Below are 27,500 nucleotides of genomic sequence, written 5' to 3'. Positions count from 1 at the left end.
AAAAAAACAAAAAAAAAACCCTTTCAGCCTCCTTGTTTTCTATTAAAAAAAAAAAGAAGAAAAAAAAAGAAAGAAATAAAAAGAAAAAAAAGAGAGAGGTATTCGAACCAACGACCTCCAGACGACAAATCTTGCTGCGTAATCAGTGAACAGCTGTGTCCGCCCCCCACCCTAACCCCCCCCCCCCCAGTTTTCCCTGCCCTCCCCTCCTCCCCCCCCCACCCCCACAAACCTCCCTTCCCCCGACACTCCCTATCTCTTTCTTCCCAGTCTCCAGAAAATGGAAAGACTTCCTGGTTACGTCTGTCTGTTCCACAATCCCAGTTAGCCCGATTGAAAAAAAAAACAAAAAAACCCCAACAAAACAACCCAAACAACAACACAAAAACACCACCAGTTGCAAGCCCTGAATACAAAGTGTCTCTCGATAGGGGGGGGGGGAGGTAGGGGGGGAGGAGGGGAGGGAGAGAGGGGAAGAGGGAAGAAGAAGGAGAAGGAGGAGGAAAGACAAAAGAAGGAAAAAGTAATAACAGCAACAACAACAGCAGCAGCCCTCTGAAAGCCAAACCTTGTTTGTCACCGGAAAGTCCGCTGTCGTTAACGACTTGAGTCTCTCTCTCTCGCTCTCTCTCCCCCCCCCTCTCTCTCTCTCTCTGTCTGTCTAATCAGTCTGTCTGCCTGTCCATCTGTCCCTATCTCTGTCTCCGCTGTTGGCAAAATACGGGCGATTCTGAATCTCTCTGTCTGTCTGTCTGTCTGTCTGCTTGTCCATCTGTCTCTGTCTCTCTCTCTCTCTCTCTCAGCTGTTGGGGAAATACGGGCCATCTCTCTCTGTCTATCTGTCTGTCTGTCGGTAAGTCAGTCAGTCTGTCTGTCTGCCTGTTCGGCTGTCTCTGTCTCTCTCTCCGCTGTTGGCAAATTACGGGCCATTCTGAATCTCTGTCTGTCTGTCTGAAAGTCAGTCAGTCAGTCTGTCTGTCTGTCTGCCTGTCCATCTCTCTCTCTCTCCCAATCTCTCTCTCTCCGCTGTTGGCGAAATACAGGCCATTCTGCTTCTCTGTCTCTTTCTCGGTGTGTCTATCTGTCTGTAAGTCAGTCAGTCAGTCAGTCAGTCAGTCTGTCTGTCCGTCTGTCTGCCTCTTTCTCTTTCCGCTGTTGGCGAAATACAGGCCATTCTCTCTCTCTCTCTCCCACTCTCAGTCCGCTGTCGCTAACAACATTTATCTCTCTCTCTCTCTCTCTCTCTCTCACTGTCTCTCTGTCTGTCTCTGTCTGTCTGTCTGTCTGCAAGCCAGTCAGTCAGTCTGTCTCTCTCTGTCTGCCTGTCCCTGTCTCTGTCTGCCTGTCTGTCCGTCCCTCCCTCTCCGCTGCTGGCGACAAACAGGCCATTCTGATTCCGCCTTTACTGTTTCTTTTTCAGCGCTGTCTTTTCTCCCCTCTGTGAGACCTGGCCTAGGAAAGAAGTTAAAAGTGAAGGAGGGTCGTTCGTGTGTGAAGGAGGAACCAGGGGGTGTGGGGGGGGTGGGGTGAGGGAGAGGGGTGAGGGTGGGAGAGGGGGGGGGGAGGCGTTAGGGGGAGATAACTCGTCCCTCGCTTTCGACTCCGAAGGGTTTTTCGTTTTCATGGCCTCCTAAAATTTTTCTTTAAAGTGCTTGTCCCCCCACCCCCATCCTTTTTTTTTTTTTTTCTCCCTCCGTTAAACTTCCGACTGGAAACGAGATACGGTCAACGTCCGTGAGTGTTCGAAGGAGGAGGAGGAGGAGGAGAAGAAGAAGAAGAAGAAGAAGAAGAAGAAGAAGAAGAAGAAGAAGAAGAAAGAAGAAGAAGAAGAAGAAGAAGAAGAAGAAAGAAGAAGAAGAAGAAGAAGAAAGAAGAAGAAGAAAGAAGAAGAAGAAGAAGAAGAAGAAAGAAGAAGAAGAAGAAGAAAGAAGAAGAAAGAAGAAGAAAACACCACTGGGTGGAAGGCAGGCGTGAGAGGTATGGCGTGGGGTTGGGGTGGGGGTAAGGGGTGGGAAGAAGGTGGAGGGAAGGTAGGCTGCAGGTAGGCAGTAGGTAGGGAGGTAGGTAAGGTAGGGATGGGGTGGAGGTAGGTATGCCATGCCATGCCATGCCACCCCCCCACCACCTTCTCTCTTCTCAAGTTGTTGGAATAGCAGTGTGGAGCTTGACCCTCCTTCCAGCTTCGACAATTCAAGGCAGGCCTGCTTAGAAATGAATATATAGTTACGTGCTTCTTGCTGCATCAAGCTCGAACGCTTACTTATTTTTTGGTGTTGATTTATTTATTTATTATTATTATCATTTTATTATTATTATTATTATTATTATTATTACTACCTTTTTATATTATAATTATTATTTATTTATTTATTTATGTAAGCTTATCTATTATTTATTCACCTTTTTTTTTCTTCTTCTTTTTCTCAAGGCCTGACTAAGCGCGTTGGGTTACGCTGCTGGTCAGGCATCTGCTTGGCAGATGTGGTGTAGCGTATATGGATTTGTCCGAACGCAGTGACGCCTCCTTGAGCTACTGAAACTGAAACTGGTGTTGAATTACGTCCCTTGTAGCAAGGCCCCCTTTTTTTTTTCTTTTTCTTTTTTTTTGTTGCCAGTGGCTTTAGGTGTAACGATCCTCCAAGGAACAGTTGAAGGAGGAAGACATGGCGGAAGGGATTACAGAAACAAAAAAAAAAAAAACAAAGAAAGAAAGAAACCAACAACAAAACAACAACAGCAACAAAAACAAAACAAAACGATGGGCTGACAAGTCTACAGAAAGCACAGGACACGACAGCCACTTGCAGATACATGTTCTGACACGCAACCGACAGACTTTGCAGGAATCTGCTGGAGCCAGTTGCATTGCTCGGACGGAAGAGCCTAGTATGGTCGTAACCCGCTATACTATCTGTGTGTGTAGTATAGAACTGACCAATGGCGTAAGTTCGGTCAACGTAGGCATTCAGTCACGTGTAACTGTCAAAAAGTTAGAACCAAGCAATGCAACTGGCTCCTGGTGAACAGTTCTTCTGTGCGGTGCCCAACTGACTTTTCGCATTGGAAAGAGGGGAGGAGGAGAAGAAGCAGAAGCATAAGAAGCAGAAGAAGAAGAAGACGAAGAGGAGGAGCAGGAGGAGGAGGAGGAGAAGGAGAAGAAGAAGAAGAGGAGGAGGAAGAAGGGAAGGAAGTAGAAGAAGAAGAGGAGGAGGAGGAGAAGAAGAAGCAGAAGAAGAGGAGGAGGAGAAGAAGAAGAGAAGAAGAAGAAGAAGAGGAGGAGGAGGAGGAGAAGAAGAAGAGGAGAAGAAGAAGAAGAAGAGGAGGAGGAGGAGGAGAAGAGGAGGAGAAGAAGAAGAGGAGGAGAAGAAGAGGAGAAGAAGAAGAAGAGGAGGAGGAGAAGAAGAGGAGAAGAAGAAGAAGAGGAGGAGAAGAAGAAGAAGAGGAGGAGGAGGAGAAGAAGAAGAGAAGAAGAAGACGAAGACGAAGAGGAGGAGCAGGAGAAGAAGAAGAAGAAGGAGGAGGAGAAGAAGAGGAGGAGAAGAAGAAGAGGAGGAGGAGAAGAAGAAGAGGAGGAGGAGGAGGAGAAGAAGAGGAAGAGAAGAAGAAGAAGTAGTAGAAGAAGAAGAAGAAGGAGGAGGAAGAGGAGAAGAAGAACAAGAAGAAGAAGGAGGAACGGTCTCATGAGTATTACTTAGTTCTGATCACACAAGCAACTCGTCAGTGTCAAAACTGTCGTGCATGACTTCACACGTAAGGCCTTACAAACCGCTTGCGTTGGGATACGCTGCTGGTCAGTCTTCTGCTGTAGCGCGTATGGATTTGTTCGAACGCTGTGACGCCTCTTTGAGTAAGTAAAGTAAACCACGACTCACGTAGCACAGTTCATCCAGGTTGCCAAAGAGGTCCTGTGGCTCCGCGAACATCAGGCTGCCCTCCACCTGAACCTTCTTCAGCGGCTCCATGAAACACTGCCACACGAATGTGCACACACACACACACACACACACACACACACACACACACACACACGCACGCACGCACTCGCACACACGCACACCGATACATACATACACACACACACATTCACACGCGCGCGTACCCACACAGACACACACACAGACACACACACACACACATGAAAGACATAAATACAAGGCATAAACGAAGGTTCGATAGAAAAGAGTATCAATACGCACACACACACACTCTCTCTCTCGCTCTCTCTCTGACACACACACACACACACTATATCTCTCTCTCACACACACACACACACTCTTTCTCTCTCTGTGTGTGTCTCTCACACACAGACAGACAGACACACACAAATTCTCTCTCTCTCACACCCACTCTCTCTCTCTCCCTTTCTCTCTCTTTCACACACACACACACACTGACACACACACACACACTGACACACACCCACACACACTGACACCCACACCCACACACACTCACACACACACACACACACACACACACACTGACACACCCACACACACACACACACACACACACTGACACACCCACACACACTCACACACACACCCACACCCACACCCACTCACGTGTTTGAGCACCATGCAGTGATCGATAAGAAAGACGCATTCGCTCTTGAACAACTCCCACACCGCCTCCCGCCGCTTCCGCTCTGTGTCGGAGATGCTGATTGGAGGATTCTGCTTGTCCGTGCTGGCGATGAGGTCTGACCAATGGACGTTCTGGAAACAACCAGGACTGATATTTCTCGCCTGTTATAATTATTCTTTTTTTTTTGTTTTTGTGCTGCCCCATCATCTGCACCGTTTCAGTGGCATTACTCCCACGCCGCTCATTTAGATTCCTCCATACACGGCCACACCCGGGTTCGTCCGTCACAGTTCCAGCGTGGGCAGTGCGCATGGGACCATCGATGTTAGGTCGCTAGGAGGCCACACACCAGAGGAGACCCTGCACTGCTGCTGAGTCACTTCGGTGGTGTTCAGTGGTGCCTGTTCTGATTTAACGTACTTATTCTTTTCTTCTTGATCACGTCATTTCCAGGGCACTGCAGTTATGATGCGTGGATGGATGTATCCCCAACATATCCACTGCATTTTTAATATGGAATATTGTGGTTTTTGCATAAGCTCAATCATATATTATAAATATGATCACACATTTACGTATCTGAAAACACATGTGTGAAGGGATATAAATTAAAAGAAAGGAAAGGAAAATATGGACTCAGTGACACACATACACGAGCACGCACATAAACGTGTACACACACACACACACACACACACACACAAAGCACATGTACGCATATAAATACACATACACGCACGCGTGTGCGCAGATAAAGAGACAAGACGCTTGCTTCAAGCATTCACGAAACACTAGGCTAAGACCTGGTGTTGTTGTTGTTGTTGTTGTTGTTTTGTGTGTGTTTGGGTGTGTGGGTGTGCGAGGGGACGTTTTTTTTTTATATTTTAAATATCATATATATTTTTTCCACTCGTTTGCGTTTGTTTGCGTGCTAAAGTCGGGAATGTTTCGATCGTCAAACTTGGTATGAACTAAACAAAAACAACAAAGAAAAGACAAATTCACCACAGTGCAACGACACATGTCAATATTTCTGTTTGATTTGAGTGCAGCCTACATGCACGTATGGGTGCGCACGCGTGCGTGCGTGCGTGAGCGCGTGCGCTCGAGTATTGTGTATTCGCATGTGCGTGATCGTGCGCGTGAATGCATGCGTACGCGCAGGAGTGTGTTCTGACGCATCTTTTGTACGCGTAAGAGCTCGCTCGCGATCGTCAGACGAGACAAGAGGACACAAACTCCGGAAGCCCCATACAGTCACAAGACTCGAGAGGGCAATGAGAAAATGAGAAACAGATAGAGTCAGAGGGTGATGACAGGCAGGGAAACCACCGAGCTGGCATAATCAGACCTATTCATATAAATGCGAATTCAAATGGATATATGAATATATAAATATAAATATATATTTTTGTATGCTAGTCAATCGTGTCCGTCGACTATGACCATCAGAACGAACGAACGAACGAATCTTTTTAATGAGGGAAGTGGAATAAGCATGTATATGCTTTTTTTTACATCCAGCCCTCAGGGCAGAGAGAAATGAAATCAAAATGTTCACAAGATAACAAAAGGTTATAGAAAAACATACATGAAATTCAGATACACTCAATTGCACAGCAGCATTTACAAGTACATAATCATGATACCTGCATTCATGACAATAATGTATATGAATATGGTAATGAGAGAGATTGAGTGAATGAGAGAGAGAGAGAGAGAGAGGATGAATGAATGAATGAATGAATGAAGGAAGGAATAAATGAATGATAAATGAATGAATGGATCTTATTTCCGATAGCACTGGAGTAAAAAACAACAGCAGAGAGAGGTAACTGCTGTTTCAACTAGTTATCTGGGCTAGAATTTGATTATGGTGGAGGGCGTCTTGCCCAAGTTACCTCCCCACTCTCTCGGCCAAGAGGGTTTAAGGACAGTCGGCGTTGGGGATGGTTCTTAAAGGCCAACTAGACACACCTCTTGATAGCTCAGTGCAGGGAAACACCGTGTATACACTGTAATTATGTGGAGCGATGGCCTAGAGGTAACGCGTCCGCCTTGTCAGCGAGAGAATCTGAGCGCGCTGGTTCGAATCACGGCTCAGCTGCCGATATTTTCTCCCCCTCCACACTGAAGACCTTGAGTGGTGGTCTGGACGCTAGTCATTCGGATGAGACGATAAACCGAGGTCCCGTGTGCAGCATGCACTTAGCGCACGTAAAAGAACCCAACGGCAACAAAAGGGTTGCTCCTGGCAAAATTCTGTAGAAAAATCCACATCGATAGGAAAAACAAATAAAACTGCATGCAGGAAAAAATACAAAAAAATGGGTGGCGCTGTAGTGTAGCGACGCGCTCTCCCTGGGGAGAGCAGCCCGATTTTCACACAGAGAAATCTGTTGTGATAAAAAGAAATACAAATACAAATACAAAATACTGACCTTGTAAGCAGCGAGGTGGTTGTCTTTGAACTCGGACGGTTTCAAACGACGGAGGATGTCATCCAACCGTGATAGGTTTTCTTTGCTTCGTGTTTTCATCTGTCACCACACACACACACACACACACACACACACACACACACACACGGTATAGTACAGTACAGTCAGCACATTCGGTTTAACTCTCTCCATACGAACGGCGAAAGAGACGACGTTAACAGCGTTTCTCCCCAATTACCATCATCAAAATATTGCAAGCGGAAGGCTCTTACACTGAAGAGGTGAATGTTGACAAAGAATACCACAGTTCTGATGACGGAAGCTAAAGGTTGGGTCATTCAGACACCCACTGGACATCCGAGGGGTCTGTGTAGAGGAGAAGAGAGGACTGGCCGTACTCAGCGAGTTAAACAGTTAACAGCTCTTCTTCGTTACACGACCAACGTCGACTTGCCGATGACTCTGTCGTGGTTGATGCAGGCTAGGTATTCTCCTATCTCCATAACCCACCGAACACTGACATGGATTACAGGCTCTTTAACTCACGTGTTTGATCTTCTGCGTGCGTATACACATGAAGGGGGCTCAGGCACTAAGCAGGTCTGCACATAATTATGTTGACCTGGGAGATCGGAAAAATCTCCCACCCTTTACCCACCAGGCGTCGTTACCGAGATTCGAACCCAGGAACCCTTAGGTTGACAAGTCCAATGCTTCAACCACACGGCTATTGCGCCCGTCATTTTTATAAAGTAGTCTAACTGAAAATGTCACAATACTAATACAATGAACAGAGCATGACAATGAGAGTGTCTTACGTTAAGTCATGATAGTCAGTCGTGTATGACTGTAACCACAAGAACAGCAGAGGGAGCAGTTAACCGCTGTCACGACTATCTGGGCGAGGAATCAGTTAACTGCTGTCATGACTATCTGGGCGAGGAATCAGTTATCTGCTGTCATGACTATCTGGGCTAGCAAGCAGTTAACTGCTGTCATGACTATCTGGGCTAGGAATCAGTTAACTGCTGTCATGACTATCTGGGCGAGGAATCAGTTAACAGCTGACATGACTATCTGGGCGAGGAATCAGTTAACAGCTGACATGACTATCTGGGCGAGGAATCAGTTAACAGCTGACATGACTATCTGGGCGAGGAATCAGGTAACAGCTGACATGACTATCTGGGCGAGGAATCAGTTAACAGCTGACATGACTATCTGGGCGAGGAATCAGGTAACAGCTGACATGACTATCTGGGCTAGGAATCAGTTAACTGCTGTCATGACTATCTGGGCTAGGAATCAGGTAACAGCTGACATGACTATCTGGGCTAGAAACTGTCAAGCACTTACAGGCCTTTACAAACGCGTGCGTGCAGCGTTGTACCAGATTCATGAAATGAAATACAGCATTTCACCCCCCCCCCTCCTTCCCCTCCCCTCCTTCCCCTCCCCTCCTTCCCCCCCCTCCTTCCCCCAATTTTCATGAGTACCGCCTGTGAGTTCTACGAATAATGTAACTTTAAGGAGGGTTGCTGTATTGTATGTCTGGTTTGGCCATATCTCTTTCCCCCCCCCCCCCCCCCCCCCCCCCCCCCCCCCCCCCCAAGGATCTTCAATTCACATGAGTTTTTTTTTTAAAAGGCCGTTTTCAGACTCTCGTTTCCATCACTGTGTCTGTCAACACAACACACACACACACACACACACACACACACACACACACACAAACACACACACAGACACACACACGCACAAACAGACACACACACACACGCACACACACACAAACACACACGCACTCACACACACACACACACAAACGCGCGCGCGCGCATATACGAACACAAGAACTCATCTCTTGAAATCTGGTAACCTTGTGGTAACCTTTCTAGAATAGAAAAAACAAAACAAAAAAACCCAAAACAAAACACCCCCCCCCCCCCCCCCCACGAAATCCCAATGCCGACACACGCTAAACTTACCAACTTCAACAGTGAGAATGGCTGCCGGCCCTTCTTGCTTACATCTGTAAAACAGACACACCAGCCATTATATAGTCATCAGAGTGAGAAAGAGAGAAAGAGGGGGGGCGGGGTGGGGGAAGAGATAGGGAGAGGAGAGAGAGGGAGAGAGAGAGAGACAGACAGACAGAGAGAGAGAACAAGAACAAGAACAAAACTTTAATCTCCAGGCCTCCGGCCCCAAGAAAGAGGTCAAAAGTACACAATATGGTGATCACTCAGCCATAACAAAATGTAAAATACGTACTAACTTAAACTTGGAGAGAGAGAGAGAGAGAGAGAGAGAGAGAGAGAGAGAGAGAGAGAGAGAGAGAGAGAAGGAATAGAAATAGAAAGACATGCACACATACACACAAACATATATATATATATATATATATATATAAAATAGAGAGAGAAAGAGAGAGAGAGAGAGAGAGGAGGGGAGAGGGGAGAGAGAAAGCGAGAGCGAGCGAGCGAGCGAGCGAGAGAGAGAGAGAGAGAGAGAGAGAGAGAGAGAGAGAGAAGGAATAGAAATAGAAAGATATACATACACACGCAATTAAATATGTATATATTATACATATACATATACATGTGTGTGTGTGTGTGTGTGTGTGTGTGTGTGTGTGTGTGTGTGTGTGTGTGTGTGTGTGTGTGTGTGTGTGCCCAACTCATCAGCACATCATACCACAAACCCACACACCGCCGTCCCCCCCCTCCCTCCACTCCGCCCCCACCATCACATACGACACAGCAAACATGCAATATCAGTTTGTGTGTGTGTGTGTGTGTGTGTGTGTGTGTGTGTGTGTGTGTGTGTGTGTGTGTGTGTGTGTGTGTGTGTGTGTCTGTTTTTATTCTTTTTTTTTTGCGCGCGCAAATCCCACACCAAACACAGTATCAGTTATCAGTGTCAGTAGCTCAAGGAGGCGTCACTGCGTTCGGACAAATCCATATACGCTACACCACATCTGCCAAGCAGATGCCTGACCAGCAGCGTAACCCAAACGCGCTTAGTCAGGCCTTGAACAAAAAAAAAAAAAAAGAAAAGAAAAGAAAAAAAAGAAGAAAAAAGAAAAGAAAGATAATTAAACAAATAAAGAAGTAAATGAATATTCAAATATGAAAAAAATAGATACTACCACCACCACCACCACCACCACTACTACTATAATATGAAAAAATAGATACTACCACCACCACCACCACCACCACTACTACTACTACTACTACTGCCAATGATATAAAAAAAAGAAAAAAAGACAATAATGACAATAAATAAACAAATAAGCAAATAAATGTAAAACACACACACACACACACACACACACACACACACACCACACACACACACACAAACGCATGCATAAGAGATAATGCATCAAACATGCAGTTTCAGAGATATGAAAGCACAAACAAATACATGCCAACGTACACGAGCCCCGACACACACATACCCACACCCACCCACACACACACACAAATTACCCTGCACCCACCCACCCCATCCTCCACACTCTCATTCCTAGGCAACGTATCGCAGCTTCCACGGCACACACACACACACACACACACACACACACACACACACACACACATATTTATACAAGCACACACACACACACACATACGCCCACCAAACACAACACCGTCTTATACTAAGCCACCCACACACTCCACACCCCTCCCTACAACCACACCACACTCTCTGCATGCAAACCACAATCAAACCACATCGCACACCACACAACATTAAAGCAAACCACACCAACACCCCCACCCCTACCCACCCACCCACCCCACCATCACACACGACACATTTATAACCTGTTTTAGTTCCTCTGTGTGTATGTGTGTGTGTGTGTGTGTGTGTGTGTGTGTGTGTGTGTGTGTGTGTGTGTGTGTTCGTTCTTTAGTTTAACGCCTTTTCACTGTAAGTGATATTAGACGAGGGTAGGAAAAAAATCGAGGGGGGCGAGAAATTACTGTGTACGCATGTGAGTAAGTGAAAAGTGTGTGTGAGTGTTTGCGCGTGTGTGCGCGCGTGCGCGCGCGTGTGTGTGTGCGTGTGCGTGCGTGCGTGCGTGTGTGTGTGTGTGTGTGTGTGTGTGTGTGTGTGTGTGTGTGTGTGTGTGTGTGTGAGAGTGTGAGTGTGTGTGTGCGTGTTACATATAGAAATGATTGATTTTTAAGTTTTGTAAAAAAAACATAACAATATAACATCTTTCCAATGAAAAACTACTAACAACTATAACAGCGAACCAACTGGACTACTTAACAAGGAGTTGAAAAAGTCATACATTAGCAATGGACTGCTGAAGATTTTGTCAACACTGATGATGATTTCAGTTCAGGGATATAAGTGTGTGTGTGTGTGTGTGTGTGTGTGTGTGTGTGTGTGTGTGTGCGCGCGCGCCCGTGTGTGAGTGTGTGTGTGTGTGTGTGTGTGTGCGCAAGACAAAGACAAAGACATAGCACCGTCTTATAAAACCAAACCACCCCCCCACCCACCCACTACACACCAAGCACCCCTTCCTCCCCTCCACAACCTCAACCACACTCTCTCCCCACACCCTCTCTACATAACCCCCACCTCCCCCTTCCCCCCCCCTCGTACCCCCCTCCCCCCCCCCACACACACTCACCTCCATCAGCAGAGGGGGCCCCAGCGGCCTCTCCTGGGGGTCGGGCGGCATAGAAATCAGCGATGGTGTTGCGCTTGATGAGCTTCTTGTGGTGCTCCTGCACCAGGAGGTCCCCGGGGTAAATGTTCATGGCCAGGTCCACTGAGCTCCGGCGCCGCCTTAGGCGCTCGGCGATGTTGCTGCAATGAGAGACACAGAGAGATTCAAGATTCAAGATTAAAAAAACTTTACTACTCAAGGATAAAGATTTTAGGCATTGCCTAGTAGTCTTCCAATCTGTCCTTGTGACAACAAAAAAACAGTAACGATAAGACACAGCAATAATAACAATGGTAACTACTACTACCACTACCACTACTACTACCACTACTACTACTAATGATAATTATAATACTAATCAACGGACCATCATCATCATAAAAATATAATGAAGGGAACACTGTCACACACTCACACCCACCCACCCACACACATATGCACACACTCATCCCCAACAAACACACACACCCTTATGCATATACATATTTGCACATATACCCACATGCATGCATATGTCTACATGTACATACAGATATGTAGAGAGAGAGAGAGAGAGAGAGAGAGAGAGAGAGAGAGAGAGAGAGAGAATAACGATAACGATATTTTATTCAAGAAAGGCCATGGCCCCATTTGAAGGGGGTACAGATAAACAGGAAACATTTTTAGAAAATGATGCGCACAAAAAAAAAAAAAAAAAAAAAAAAAAGTAATGTAATTCTTGTATATTGCATATATATCTTTGAACAATATCGCGGTATCAGCTCATAGTGTTTCTTGAGAGAGAGAGAGAGAGAGAGAGAGAGAGAGAGAGAGAGAGAGAGAGAGAGATAGGGAGAGGGAAACGGAGATTATTATTATTATTATCATTATTCTTAGTAGTAGTAGTTGTTGTTGTTGTATCATATTAGTAGTAGTAGTAGTAGTAGTTGTTGTTGTTGTACTTGTAGTATCATTATTATTTGTATTTGTATTTCTTTTTATCACAACAGATTTCTCTGTGTGAAATTCGGACTGCTCTCCTGAGGGAGAGCGCGTCGCTACACTACAGCGCCGCCCATTTATTTATCATTATTATTAGTAGTAGTAGTAGTTGAAGTAGTGGTAGTAGCAACAGCAGAGAAGGGGGAGAGGAGAGAGAGAGAGAGGGAGAGAGAGGGGGGCAGAGAAAGAGACGGAGAGACAGGGGTGAGAGAGAGAGGGAGAAAAGAGAAGAAAAAGAGGGGGGAAGACAGAGAGAGAGAGAGAGAGAGAGAGAGGAGAAAGAGAGGGGGAGTCAGAGAGAGACAGAGAGAGAGAGAGAGTGAGAGAGGGGGGCAGAGAAAGAGAGGAAGAGACAGAGGTGAGAGAGAGAGGGAGAAAAGAGGAGAAAAAGAGGGGGGAGACAGAGAGAGAGAGAGAGAAAGGGGAGAGTCAGAGAAAGAGAGACAGAGAGAGAGGGGGGGAGAGAGAGAGGTAGAGAAAGAGAGGGAGAGACAGGGGTGAGAGGGAGAGAGAGGAGAAAGAGAGGGGAAGAGTCAGAGAGAGACAGAGGGAGGGAGAGAGAGAGGGAGAGAGGGGGGGGAGAGAAAGAGAGGAAGAGACAGGGGTGAGAGAGAGAGAGAGAGAAAAAAAGAGGAGAAACAGAGGAGGGAGAGAGAGGAGAAAGAGAGGGGGAGAGTCAGAGAAAGAGAGACAAAGAGAGAGGGGGAGAGAGAGAGGGAGAGAGAGAGAGAGAGAGGGAGGAGAGAAAGAGAGGAAGAGACAGGGGTGAGAGAGAGAGAGAGAGGGAGAAAAGAGGAGAAAGAGGGGAGAGACCGAGAAAGGGGAGAGAGAGAGGGAGAGAGAGAGGAGAAAGAGAGGGGAGAGTCAGAGAGAGACAGAGAGAGAAAGAGAGAGAGAGGAAGGGAGGGAGAGACAGGGATGAGAGAAAGAGGAGAAAAAAAAGGGGGGGGGAGGTAGAAAGGGGAGGGAGAGAGGAGAAAGAGAGACAGAGAGAGAGAGAGAGGGGGGGGAAGAGAAGGGAGGGACACAAAGAAAGAAAGAGAGAGAGAGAGAGAGAAAGAGAGAGAGAGAGAGAGACGCACACACACACACACACACACACACACACACACACACACACACACACACACACAGAGAAAAGGAAGCGATGACCTGTGCGTCATCCCAGCATCCATCTCAGCCCTGTCCACGCCAGTGCCCGGAAATTGGAAGGACCAGGTCGGAAGGCGCCCGCCCTGCCTGCTCCATGCAAAATGCACCCCCTTCACCCCCCCACGCCCCCAACACCCCCCACACTCCACACCCCAACTGACCCTCCTCATCCCCCTCCATCCCTCCCCCCTCCCCCTCCACACACACACACACACAGCACTTCTATCTTACTGTCTTACACTTTCCATATCAGCTTTACTTCCCCCCCCCCCCCCCCCCCTCCCCTAAACACAAAAACAATAACAAACAGCCACAACAAAGCAACAGAAGCCCTCTCATTACAGGGGTAGGGGTTACATTCGGTACTCGGCGGTGTAAAACTTCAACCAGCCAAACAAAGAACAAATCATAGATGAGGCTTGCTCTTATTATTATTATTTTATTATTATTATTATTACTAACTTTTTTTATATTATAATTATTTATTTATTTATTTATTTATGTAAGCTTATCTATTATTTATTCACCTTTTTTTTTTTCCTCAAGGCCTGACTAAGCGCGTTGGGTTACGCTGCTGGTCAGGCATCTGCTTGGCAGATGTGGTGTAGCGTATATGGATTTGTCCGAACGCAGTGACGCCTCCTTGAGCTACTAAAACTGAAACTGAAACTATGAACGAAAAGAAAAAAAAAATCAGAATAAAACCATTCTCTCCCTTCGGCAACATAAAAAAAAGAAAAGAACAGTCGCTGGTGAAACATCGCCGGAAAAAGGTTTTCATGGAGCCAGCAGTAAACCGTTTGTTACTTTTAGGGATACTTATCCAGCGCCCATCCTCGGTCAGAGACCAAACTCCTAGAGCTTTGCAGACACGGAGTCGTTTGCACAAAGGCTGCCCCACCTGGGTAAGCTCCGACTGACAGCTGCCAACGTTATTCGTTTCGTGTGACCTTCAGCCAAGCTTCAGTAACGCGCACGCACACACGTGTTACTTTATGCGCCGATTTTGCCCGATATCAAAACAGATCCCAGCCAGTCAATAAACAGATGCTTGATAACAAGAAGATTGACGTAAGTTTAACAGGTGGGCAAACAACAAAGTGAGAGCTGTATTATCAATGGTTTCTCCATTGCAATAGGAAATTATTTACAGCTTAGTGTTGTGTGAAGGTCTGTGACTCCTAAACTAGGAGGCAAAATTGCACTGGTTCTTAGTGCTGCAGCCTTGGGGACTAGCTGGCCTTTGGGAACCATCCCCAACGCCGACTGTCTTAAAACCCTCCTGGCCGAGAGAGTGGGGATGTAATTGGGCAAGACACTCTCCCACTATAATCAAATTCCAACCCAGATAGTCGGGACAGCATTTGCCTCCTCTGCTGTTCTGATGGTCATAGTCGGACTGCTGTTCTGATGGTCATAGTCAGACTGCTGTTCTGATGGTCATAGTCATAGTCTGACTGCTGTTCTGATGGTCATAGTCAGACTGCTGTTCTGATGGTCATAGTCGGCCTGCTGTTCTGATGGTCATAGTCGGACTGCTGTTCTGATGGTCATAGTCGGACAGCTGTTCTGATGGTCATAGTCAGACTGCTGTTCTGATGGTCATAGTCGGACAGCTGTTCTGATGGTCATAGTCATAGTCGGCCTGCTGTTCTGATGGTCATAGTCGGCCTGCTGTTCTGATGGTCATAGTCGGCCTGCTGTTCTGATGGTCATAGTCGGACTGCTGTTCTGATGGTCATAGTCATAGTCGGACTGCTGTTCTGATGGTCATAGTCATAGTCGGACTGCTGTTCTGATGGTCATAGTCATAGTCGGACTGCTGTTCTGATGGTCATAGTCGGGCTGCTGTTCTGATGGTCATAGTCATAGTCGGACTGCTGTTCTGATGGTCATAGTCAGACTGCTGTTCTGATGGTCATAGTCATAGTCGGACTGCTGTTCTGATGGTCATAGTCAGACTGCTGTTCTGATGGTCATAGTCATAGTCGGACTGCTGTTCTGATGGTCATAGTCGGACTGCTGTTCTGATGGTCATAGTCGGCCTGCTGTTCTGATGGTCATAGTCGGCCTGCTGTTCTGATGGTCATAGTCGGCCTGCTGTTCTGATGGTCATAGTCATAGTCTGACTGCTGTTCTGATGGTCATAGTCAGACTGCTGTTCTGATGGTCATAGTCAGACTGCTGTTCTGATGGTCATAGTCATAGTCGGACTGCTGTTCTGATGGTCATAGTCATAGTCTGACTGCTGTTCTGATGGTCATAGTCATAGTCGGACTGCTGTTCTGATGGTCATAGTCAGACTGCTGTTCTGATGGTCATAGTCAGACTGCTGTTCTGATGGTCATAGTCAGACTGCTGTTCTGATGGTCATAGTCATAGTCAGACTGCTGTTCTGATGGTCATAGTCAGACTGCTGTTCTGATGGTCATAGTCATAGTCAGACTGCTGTTCTGATGGTCATAGTCAGACTGCTGTTCTGATGGTCATAGTCGGCCTGCTGTTCTGATGGTCATAGTCATAGTCAGGCTGCTGTTCTGATGGTCATAGTCAGACTGCTGTTCTGATGGTCATAGTCGGACTGCTGTTCTGATGGTCATAGTCATAGTCGGACTGCTGTTCTGATAGTCATAGTCATAGTCAGGCTGCTGTTCTGATGGTCATAGTCAGACTGCTGTTCTGATGGTCATAGTCAGACTGCTGTTCTGATGGTCATAGTCATAGTCAGGCTGCTGTTCTGATGGTCATAGTCAGACTGCTGTTCTGATGGTCATAGTCGGCCTGCTGTTCTGATGGTCATAGTCATAGTCAGGCTGCTGTTCTGATGGTCATAGTCGGCCTGCTGTTCTGATGGTCATAGTCATAGTCAGGCTGCTGTTCTGATGGTCATAGTCATAGTCAGGCTGCTGTTCTGATGGTCATAGTCATAGTCAGACTGCTGTTCTGATGGTCATAGTCATAGTCAGACTGCTGTTCTGATGGTCATAGTCATAGTCAGGCTGCTGTTCTGATGGTCATAGTCAGACTGCTGTTCTGATGGTCATAGTCATAGTCAGACTGCTGTTCTGATGGTCATAGTCAGACTGCTGTTCTGATGGTCATAGTCGGCCTGCTGTTCTGATGGTCATAGTCGGACTGCTGTTCTGATGGTCATAGTCGGCCTGCTGTTCTGATGGTCATAGTCAGACTGCTGTTCTGATGGTCATAGTCAGACTGCTGTTCTGATGGTCATAGTCAGACTGCTGTTCTGATGGTCATAGTCAGACTGCTGTTCTGATGGTCATAGTCGGCCTGCTGTTCTGATGGTCATAGTCAGCCTGCTGTTCTGATGGTCATAGTCAGACTGCTGTTCTGAATGTCACAGTCGGACACCACTGACTGAGAAGCTGAGAAGCTCGTTGCATGGTGGCATAGACAACACGACGTCCACTGAAGATTGTGGGGGAAAAAAAGAAAGAAAGAAAGAAAGAAAAAGGTGGTACTGGGATCTCACATTGGGTGTCATACAGGGAAAAGCAATCAATGGATGTCTGACTAAAGTATCATTAACTCACTCAGTACGGCCAGTCCTCTCTTCTCCTCTATACAGACCCCTCGGATGTCCAGTGGGTGTCTGAATGACCCAACCTTTAGCTTCCGTCGTCAGAATTGTGGTATTATTTGTCAACATTCACCTCTTCAGTATAAGAGCCTTCCGCTTGCGATATTTTGATGATGGTAATTGGGTTGAAACGCTGTTAACGTCGTCTCTTTCGCCGTTCGTATGGAGAGAGTTAAACCATCACGCTGTTCATGTCTTGTGAGCCTATCTGTTCCAGTCTGCCTGCCTTTTAAAAAAAAAAGAAAAAAGAAATGCCCTGCTGCGCACATAAGCAAAGAAAAGAAGAAAAAAAAAAAGAAAAGAAAAAAAGATGTGGGAAATACACTGTAAGCAATCCTTTGGTGAGGGGGTGGGGAGGAGAAGTCCTGGTAAGACTGCTAAATACGGTTGTTGTTGTTGTTTTTTTTTTTCCTTCAATGTATTCCGTGCGTTACTAATGAAAACAAGTAAAAAAAAACACACACACACAAAAAACAAACACCCCCCTAAAAACAACAAAAAAAACAAAACAAAAACAAAGCAAAACGAAACAAACAACCAAACAATCAAACAAACAAACAACAACAACAACAACAACCCCCCCCCCAAAAAAAAACAACAACAACACAACAAACAAACAAAAAAACCCCAACTGATGCCATTTTAACTGTACCTCTTCTTGAACTCCCAGTGGACTGTCCCCTGACGAAGTACAGCAAAAAAGCCAAAGCTGTCACTAATCTCTCACTAGGCAAGAGATATACGGGATGTCAACGGGGGACGAAACTGAAGTCCTATCAGGCCGACATCTGGCTCTCTCACGCAGAGAGAATTCTAATGACCCTCCACTGCAGTCTTTGAAAGGTTTTCATTGTATATATTTTTTCCTTTTTTTTTGTTTGTTTTTGTTTGTTTGTTTGTTCAATCTTTGGAAATCTGTTTTCAAATAACGTAGTTGTTTTGGTTGTGAACTGCGCTTGTTTTCCTCCGCAATCTTGTTGTGCGATGTATGCATATGTGTATAAACATACAGATAGGCCTGCACACACACACACACACACACACACACACACACACACACACACACACAGAGCGTTTCCATGCCTGACCAATGAATACACCCAACGCACTTGATCATTGTCTTAACACCACCCCCACCCCTAAGGTTTGTGGCAACATAAAATCAAAGTAATGAAGTAAAATAAGCAAAGTAATCAAATGAATTAACATAAAACAAAGTGAACGAAATGTAGAATGCAAATGACATGAAATAAAACGCGAACATAAAAAAAAGTGCCTGACAAGCGGTTGAAACTCTTGTGTTCTGAATAGGCACCTCTTCTTTTTTTTTTCACACTGTTTTTTTGTTATTGTCCCCGCCTAACCCCCCCCGCCCCCCTCCTCTTTTTTTCAAACTGTTTCTCTTCTTGTTCCCCCCCCCCCCTTTTTTTTTATACTGTCAGAAAACTGTTTTGGGGTTTCCACACTAGGACTGGCTTTCTGCTAAATGGCCAACATTACAATTCTCTCTGTCTCTGTCTCTCTGTACATCGTTGCCCCCCCCCCCCCCCCCCGCCCCTTTCCTCCCCCCCCCCTCTCATGGTTTATTCATATGAGGTTCACAGCCGGTGAGAACAGAATTTTCAACGGTGATAAAACATTGTTTATCTGGAATTGGTTCTGGTTTTGATGGCGTTGTGTGGTGAGTGAGTGAGAGAGAGAGAGAGAGAGAGAGAGAGAGAGAGTGTGTGTGTGTGTGTGTGTGTGGGTGTGTGGATGAGGGGGGGCAGATTGGAGGGGGGTGAGGAGGGTGTGTGGGTGTCTGTGTTTGAGTGCGAGCTTGCGTGCGAGTACGTGTTGCAATGTGCCTCACATGGTTTCTATCTATGTCTCTCCCTCCCTCCCTTCCTTCTTCTACCGCCTCCTCTTCTCCTTCCCTCTCTGACTCACCACACCACAGCACAGGATCGATACACCCTCCCGTCCTCTTCCCATCAGTAAACTTGTTTGAAAAAAGAAAAGAAAAGAAAATAAAAGAAAAAAGAACAACAGCAACAACCCCTCCTCCCACCCCTCTCTCTCCAACTCCACCCCCAAGCCCTCACCCCACCCCCCCAAAAAAAAAAAAAAAAAAAGACCATCAGCATTGTCAAAGAAAGACAAAAAAAAAAAAAAAAAAAAGTTGTGGGGAAAACAAAGTGTTATTCTCTCTGTTGTCCCCCCTTCCCCCGCCACCACAACCCCCCCCCACCCATCCTCTTACCATCCCACACCACCCAACAACCTAAACCTCCCAACATGTCTCTGGCGAATTGCCAATCACCGAGACGTATTCCGATATATTTTTTCCCCCCTCATATTGTTCGTGGTGGTGGCTGCAACTTCGGATCAGCCGTACGGAAGTGGTGGCAAGTTTGATGACAACAACGAGAGGAAGGGGGAAGTGGGAGAAATGGGGTGGGGGTGGGGGTGGGGAGGGTGCTCCCCTGGGGGTGGGACGGAGCGTTGAGGGAGGGGGTAGGGGCAGGGGGTTGGGGGGGGGGGGCGGTGAATTGGGGAGGAGAAACTTTCTTCGTTAACTGGCATGGGGAGGATCAACCTGACGAGGTCATCATCTTGAGTTTTGAGTTTTGTCTCCAGGGGGGGGATGGGGGGGGGGGGGGGTAGCTGGTTCGGTTCTTTACCGGAACTTACAGATCCCGTGTTTGCCGAACACACACACACACACACACACACACACACACACACACACACACACACATATATATATATATATATATATGTATATATAATTTTTTTTTTTTTTAGCTCCAGCGACAGTTGCTCGAATCTTGTTTTGAGTCAGCAGAACACACACACACACACACACACACACACACGCGCGCGCGCATGCACACACACTCACACACACACTCTCTCTCCCACTCCAAACACAAAAACAAGCACAACACGCGTGGTCACGTACATCCACCCAATTAAAATCAAGTCACATGATAGCAGTAGGTCTCTTACGCTCATTCTCACAATATGTACATTTGCTCTCATAACAAAACATCAGTTATAGATATCAGTGATACAAACAGCACACGATACTGACAAACACAGAAGCGTGTATCTCAGGCGCGTACGTTCACACACACACACACACACACACACAAAAGAAAGAATGGATAAGAGAGCGAGGGAGGGAGGGAGGGAGGGAGGGAGGGAGAGAGAGAGAGAGAGAGAGAGAGAGGGAGAGAGAGGGATGATTTATTCATTACAGGCCGTGGTCCCTAATGAAGGGGTATGTGAACAATTCATAATACATATAGCAAGAAGTACGAAAAACACAATAAGACACACACACACACACACACACATATATCATACACACAGAGAGAGACAGACAGACAGACAGACAGACAGACAGACAGAGAGAGAGAGAGAGAGAGAGAGAGAGAGAGAGAGAGGGACGATTTATTCATTACAGGCTGTGGTCCCTAATGAAGGGGTATGTGAACAATTCATAATACATATAGCAAGAAGTACGAAAAACACAATAACACACACACACACACACACACACACACACACACACACACACACACACACACACACACACATATCATACACACAGAGAGAGACAGACAGACAGACAGACAGACAGGGAGAGAGAGAGAGAGAGAGAGAGAGAGAGAGAGAGAGAGAGAGAGAGAGAGAGAGAGGGATGATTTATTCATTACAGGCTGTGGTCCCTAATGAAGGGGTATGTGAACAATTCATAATACATATAGCAAGAAGTACGAAAAACACAATAACACACACACACACACACACACACACACACACACACACACACACACACACCATACACACACAGAGAGACAGACAGAGAGAGAGAGAGAGGAACGGAACGGAACGGAACGGAACGGTTTATTCACATATAGGCCTCAGCCCCACGTGAAGGGGTTCATATGAACATTGCGCAACTCAATGAAAGAACATAAGCAAACAACTATAAATACAGATAACAAAACATATAATCATATTCATTTCACTAAGTAGCAATTTCTCTATGTTTAAAAGCCTTACACAAAAACAAAGAAAAATCATGAACGTCCTTGTTATTGCTTGATGACATATGTAGACTTAATCTAAACGGAGAGGGGTGTTTGTAATATTTTGGTTTTATAAACATTTCACGAATATTTGTTAGTGCCGGGCGACAAACGACAAAATGCACCTCATTTTCTTGGGATTCATTACACAATGGACAGACTAAATCATTTCCACTAAACGTTTTGTACCTTGAGCGATGCGTTGTCAATTCAGATATTCCTAATCTAAACCTCGTTGTAATAAATTTCAAGTGTCTATCTATATCTAGCAGCAGATAATGTTTTAAATTATGTACACTGCAGAACGTTCTATACATATCAAATCTATTGCTAGTGTGAATGTGATTATACACGTTTGCCATCTACAATCGATCAGCCTTTGGCGGAAAACAGATACAAAACCATTAACAAAACCAACGCCCTGTTCCATCCACACAAAGCCATATCCATATCCAAACAAACAAAGACGAACCTTAGTTACCCGGTTTTTCATTCCCTTATTATCTAAATCATACAACATTTTATAAGCCTTAAACGGTATTCTGTTATCTTCAATTCGTACAATTTTAAGCTAGCAGCGAATACAGTTCACAATAGAGTTTATATATATATATATATATATATATATATATATATATATATATATTGGATAACGATTTGTTTCACCACAAACAAGGTCGTTTGGCGTTCGCATATCGACGCCATTAAATGAACCGATTCACAATGAAAAACAGAATTATCAAGCCCCATAACTCAGATCCATATTGCACTATTGGTTGTATTTGGCAGTCAAAAACATTAATGAATAAATGAAATGAATTATTATCTAACATATATAATCTTTTCATAACACATATCAGAGCACCTTTTGCAGCACCAAAACTTAAGCGTGTTGAAAATAGAATTCCTAAATATTTATATACATTAACAGTAGGCAATGTAGCACCATCATAAAACCACCGTTCTCTCACACTTAAATATCCACCTTTCCGGAATACTGTGACGCTACTTTTAGACGTATCTACCTTTAGTTGAAGAGATGTTGTTGCACGCTGTAAACTGTTTAATTGTTTGTAGGCCTATAACTGTCTCTGAAATCAAAATGACACAATCGGCTAACAAAAGAATAAACAATTCAAAAGCATCAAGTGAAAGCATAGCACAATGCCTACCATTATTAATTACTTCTATTGCTAATTCGTTTATGAATAAAGAAAAAAGAACTGGGCTGCATGCATCACCTTGTTTAACCCCAGAAGTACATGTTATATAATCTGTCAGTTTGGCACCACATCGGACTCCAGCTTTCACTACATCATACATGCTTTTGATACACCTATATAATTTACCTGTTATACCATTCTTTTAGAGAACTCACCAAAGGAGATTTCTATTTATGGAATCAAAAGCCTTTTCAAAATCTATAAATGCTACATGTAGTTTACGATTGTATGCAAATTGTTTTTGAACTAGAGCTAGCAAGATGTACATTGCTTGACATTCACCTGCAATATTATTTTCTTCCACCCACTCCTGTAATCTATTATTAATTATTATTCCGAATAACTTACTACTCACATTAGTCAAAGAAATTCCTCTATAATTATTGGGGTCACTAATATCGCCTTTGACAGAGACAGAGACAGAGAGAGAGAGACATAAACAGACAGAGACAGAGACAGAGACTGAACAAGACAGAAGGTTACAAAAAAATAATGGGCAGTGTGAAATATATTTTGAAACTTTACCACTTCTGTTCTGGCAACACGCGATAAAAGCACACGCACACACACACACACACACACACACACACACACACACACACACACACACACACACACACACACTTAGAGAGAGCTGCAAGCACAATCCTCTGGAATGAAAAGCCAAAGAGATTAGCTCAGCGAAAATTTCTTGACAGATTTATTGGCAATCACATGCTGAAAAGAATGCTCCTAAACGGAATCACTATTCCTTGGTTTTCACTCCTGTGATCCGCGCTTACTAACCACGTGCGCGCGCGCACACACACACACACGCACACACACTCACACACACAAAAATTGCCCACGTAACTCTCCAAACTTTCGGAAATCGACAGAGCCAAACTTTGTGGAGAAGTAGTCGAAAGCTTTATAGATAAGTATGTGGTGAAATGGGTTCGAGTGCATCCGTTTTCTCTTTGGCACCCCCCCCCCCCCTCTCCCGCCTCCCCTGGCCCTCCACATTTTTAGCGACTGAATGCGCACACACACGCACGCACGCACGCACACACACACACACACACACACACACACACACACACACACAGGTTTTTCCGCGCCTTCACACATCTACAGTGGTTAGGCGCTGAACCAAGCATGCTAGAATGCTTCCGAATTTATCACGGCTGAGAATTCTTATTACATTTCTTATGGGCAGGCGGACAGACAGACAGACACGCAGAACGACAAGACAGACTAGGAGGCAGACAGACGGACACACACATACACTGGCCCGGGCACACGCGCGCGCACACACTCACACATATACTCACCCACACGCTCACTCCTTCCTTCACTCATCCAAAAATGATCCATCCCTCTCTCTCTTTCTCTCTCTCTCATCTCTCTCTCTCTCTCTATCTCTCACATACACACACGTACGCGCGCGCACACACACACACACTCGTGCGCGCGCACACACACACACACACACACACACACACACACATTGTAGGAAATGAAAAGCACACCACTGCTGTTCAAATATCCTCGAAACTGCAAAGAAAAGTCCAGTCTTCTCTCTCTCTCTCTCAACATACACACACGCGCGCACATACACACCCTCACATACACATACTACTAACACACACACGTAAAACAGCGACCTACAGACATCACACACACACACACACACACACACACACACACACACACACGCAGACGGTCCCCAGGCACAATAAAATATTGTTATTCCCATCCAGCAGCCAAGAATGCCACACAGTGTCTGTGCGATCGATTTTGAAAGGCACCGAGACATGCAGTTTTCATTTCATGTATCTACTGCTTTTTGTTTTTGGTTTTGTTTTGGGTTCTGAAACTCCCGCATGGTTTGATAGCTTGTATACATTTGTGAAGAGGAGGAGGAGGAGGAGAAGGAGAAGAAAAAAGATGATGATCATGGAGAAGAAGAAGAAGAAGAAGAAAAGGGAGAGGAGGAGAAAGAGGATTAGGAGGAGGGGAAGGAGAAGAAGAAGAAGAAGAGGATGAAAAGGAGAAGGAGGAGGAAGAGAATAAGATGCTGATTGAGAAGGAGGAGGAGAAGGAGATGATGATGATGATGGAGGAGGAGGAGATGATGATGATGATGGAGGAGGAGGAGGAGATGATGATGATGGAGGAGGAGGAGAAGATGATGATGATGATGATGGAGGAGGAGATGATGATGATGATGGAGGAGGAGGAGGAGAAGAAGATGATGATGATGATGATGGAGGAGAGATGATGATGATGGAGGAGGAGGAGAAGAAGATGATGATGATGATGGAGGAGGAGGAGAAGAAGATGATGATGATGATGGAGGAGGAGGAGAAGATGATGATGATGATGGGGGAGGAGGAGATGCTGATGATGATGATGGAGGAGGAGAAGATGATGATGATGATGATGGGGGAGGAGGAGATGCTGGTGATGATGATGATGGGGGAGGAGGAGGAGGAAAAGAAGATGATGATTGAGAAGGAGGAGGAGGAGATGATGATGATGATGGAGGAGGAGGAGGAGGAAGAAGAGGAGGAAAATGAGAAGGAGAAGAAGAAGAAGAAGAAGATGATGATGATGATGATGATGGAGGAGGAGGAGGAGTAGAAAGAAGAAGAAGACGGGAAAGTGGACGGTGTGGACGTGCAGGGGGAGAAGCGGAGAGGGAAGGCAAGGCAGCGGTACACATTCAACCCCCCGCCACCCCCCCAAACCCCCGGGGAGGAGAAGAAGGGGGCGGGTGGGGGCTGGGGTGGGGAAGGGGGTGAGAGGAGGGATTTGCAGGGGGGCTGGGAAGGAAGTGGTGGTGGTGGTGGTGGTGGTGGGGGTGGGGGGGGGGGGGGGTTAGAAGCAGATAACTGTCACAGCTGACCCCAGAGGCGAGAGAGAGCAAGGTGGTTAAAAGACAGGACACCCACATTCACACCCACATCCACATGGCTTGGAATGTGGCCTGTGACGGCTTGCAGACCGCATGGGAGGAGAAGGGGGAGAGGGGGAGGGGGGTGTGTGGAAGGGCGGGGGCTTGGGAGGGTGTGTGTGTGTGTGGGGGGGGGGGGGGGGGGGGGGTTGGGGCGAACCCATTGGTATGAAGACGATGTAGGAGGCCAACGCTCCTGTGTTTCCAATCGATGCCTGTGTTAATAATGTAAACAATCATCACCGTCATTACTGGTACTAATTGTCGGTATTATTATTATTATTATTATTATTATTATTATTATTATTATTATCATATTATCATTATTACTATTACTATTATCAATATCATCAAAACCATCATCATCATCATTACTGGTACTTATAATTGTCGGTATCATCATCATCATTATCATTATTATTATTATCATCATTAATAATAATAATTTATTATTATTATTATTATTATTATTATTATTATTATCAATATTATCAATATCATCATCATCATCATTATCACTGGTACTTATAATTGTCGCCATTACTATTATCATTATTATTATTATGATTATTATGATTATTATCATCACCGGTACATATAATTGTCGCTATTATTATTATTATTATTATTATTATTATCATTATTATCATTATTATTATTATTATTATATATATCATGATATAAAAATATGTCGCTATTATCATTACTATCATCATCATTATCATCATCTTCATTATCTTATTATCATTATCATTGTCATTAGGGGAGGGCTAACCTATTGAAGACGACGGAGGACGCCAACGCTCCTGAGTTTCCAATCGATGCCTGTGTTGTTGTTGTTGTTGTTGTTAGTATTAGTATTATCATCATCATCATCATCATCATCATCATCAGCCCAAAACTCAGCTTATATCACAGATTGACATCAGCTTACCCGCAGTAGGGCCAACAGCAAAGTGAGAGCTGTATGATCAATGGTTTCTCCACTGCAGTGTGAAGTCATTTACAGCTTTAGTCTTTCTGGTGAAGGACAATGGCTCTCAAACTAGGAGGGCCAAATTGCGCTGGCTCTTAGCCGCAGCCATGAGGGCTAGTTGGCCTTTTGGGAGCCACCCCAACGCGGACTGTCCTAAAAAACCCTCTTGGCTGAGAGAGTAGGGGATGTAACTTGGGCAAGACACTCTCCACGATAATCAAATTCTAGCCCAGACAGTCGGGACAGCAGTTAGTTTCCTCTGCTGTTCTGATGGCCATAGTCGGACACGACTAACTATCATATATTATATATCATACTTTATCATTATTATTTGTATTTGTATTTCTTTTTATCACATCAGATTTCTCTGTGTGAAATTCGGGCTGCTCTCCCCAGGGAGAGCGCGTCGCTACACTACAGCGCCACCCATTTTTTTGTATTTTTTCCTGCGTGTAGTTTTATTTGTTTTTCCTATCGAAGTGGATTTTTCTACAGAATTTTGCCAGGAACAACCCTTTTGTTGCCGTGGGTTCTTTTACGTGCGCTAAATGCATGCTGCACACGGGACCTCGGTTTATCGTCTCATCCGAATGACTAGCGTCCAGACCACCACTCAAGGTCTAGTGGAGGGGGAGAAAATATCGGCGGCTGAACCGTGATTCGAACCAGCGCACTCAGATTCTCTCGCTTCCAAGGAGGACGCGTTACCTCTAGGCCATCATTATTGATACTGATTATTGTCGCTCAAAAATCGGTACTCTGAGAGGAGGAAGGTGGCAGAATGGTTGAGACTCCGTGAGGGTGTGGGTTCGAATCCCGCTCCCAC

The 27,500-nt window shown here is 45.4% G+C and overlaps 1 protein-coding gene across 1 annotated transcript in view; it reads right to left on the bottom strand.

The window, feature by feature from the left end:
• Positions 1-27,500, bottom strand: part of LOC143300054 (uncharacterized) — a 616,551-nt gene that overhangs the window by 22,977 nt on the left and 566,074 nt on the right. The window contains exons 7-11 of the mRNA XM_076613609.1: positions 11,686-11,864; positions 9,020-9,063; positions 7,032-7,130; positions 4,569-4,721; positions 3,873-3,968 (exon numbers count right to left, since the gene is read on the bottom strand). Of these exons, the coding sequence (XP_076469724.1) occupies positions 3,873-3,968; positions 4,569-4,721; positions 7,032-7,130; positions 9,020-9,063; positions 11,686-11,864 (571 nt within the window). The remainder of the gene's footprint in view (positions 1-3,872; positions 3,969-4,568; positions 4,722-7,031; positions 7,131-9,019; positions 9,064-11,685; positions 11,865-27,500) is intronic.

The sequence above is a fragment of the Babylonia areolata genome, chromosome 25 (genome assembly GCF_041734735.1).
Source record: "Babylonia areolata isolate BAREFJ2019XMU chromosome 25, ASM4173473v1, whole genome shotgun sequence".
In the NCBI taxonomy this organism is placed as follows: domain Eukaryota; kingdom Metazoa; phylum Mollusca; class Gastropoda; order Neogastropoda; family Buccinidae; genus Babylonia; species Babylonia areolata.
This window is presented reverse-complemented; position numbering and strand designations above follow the sequence as displayed.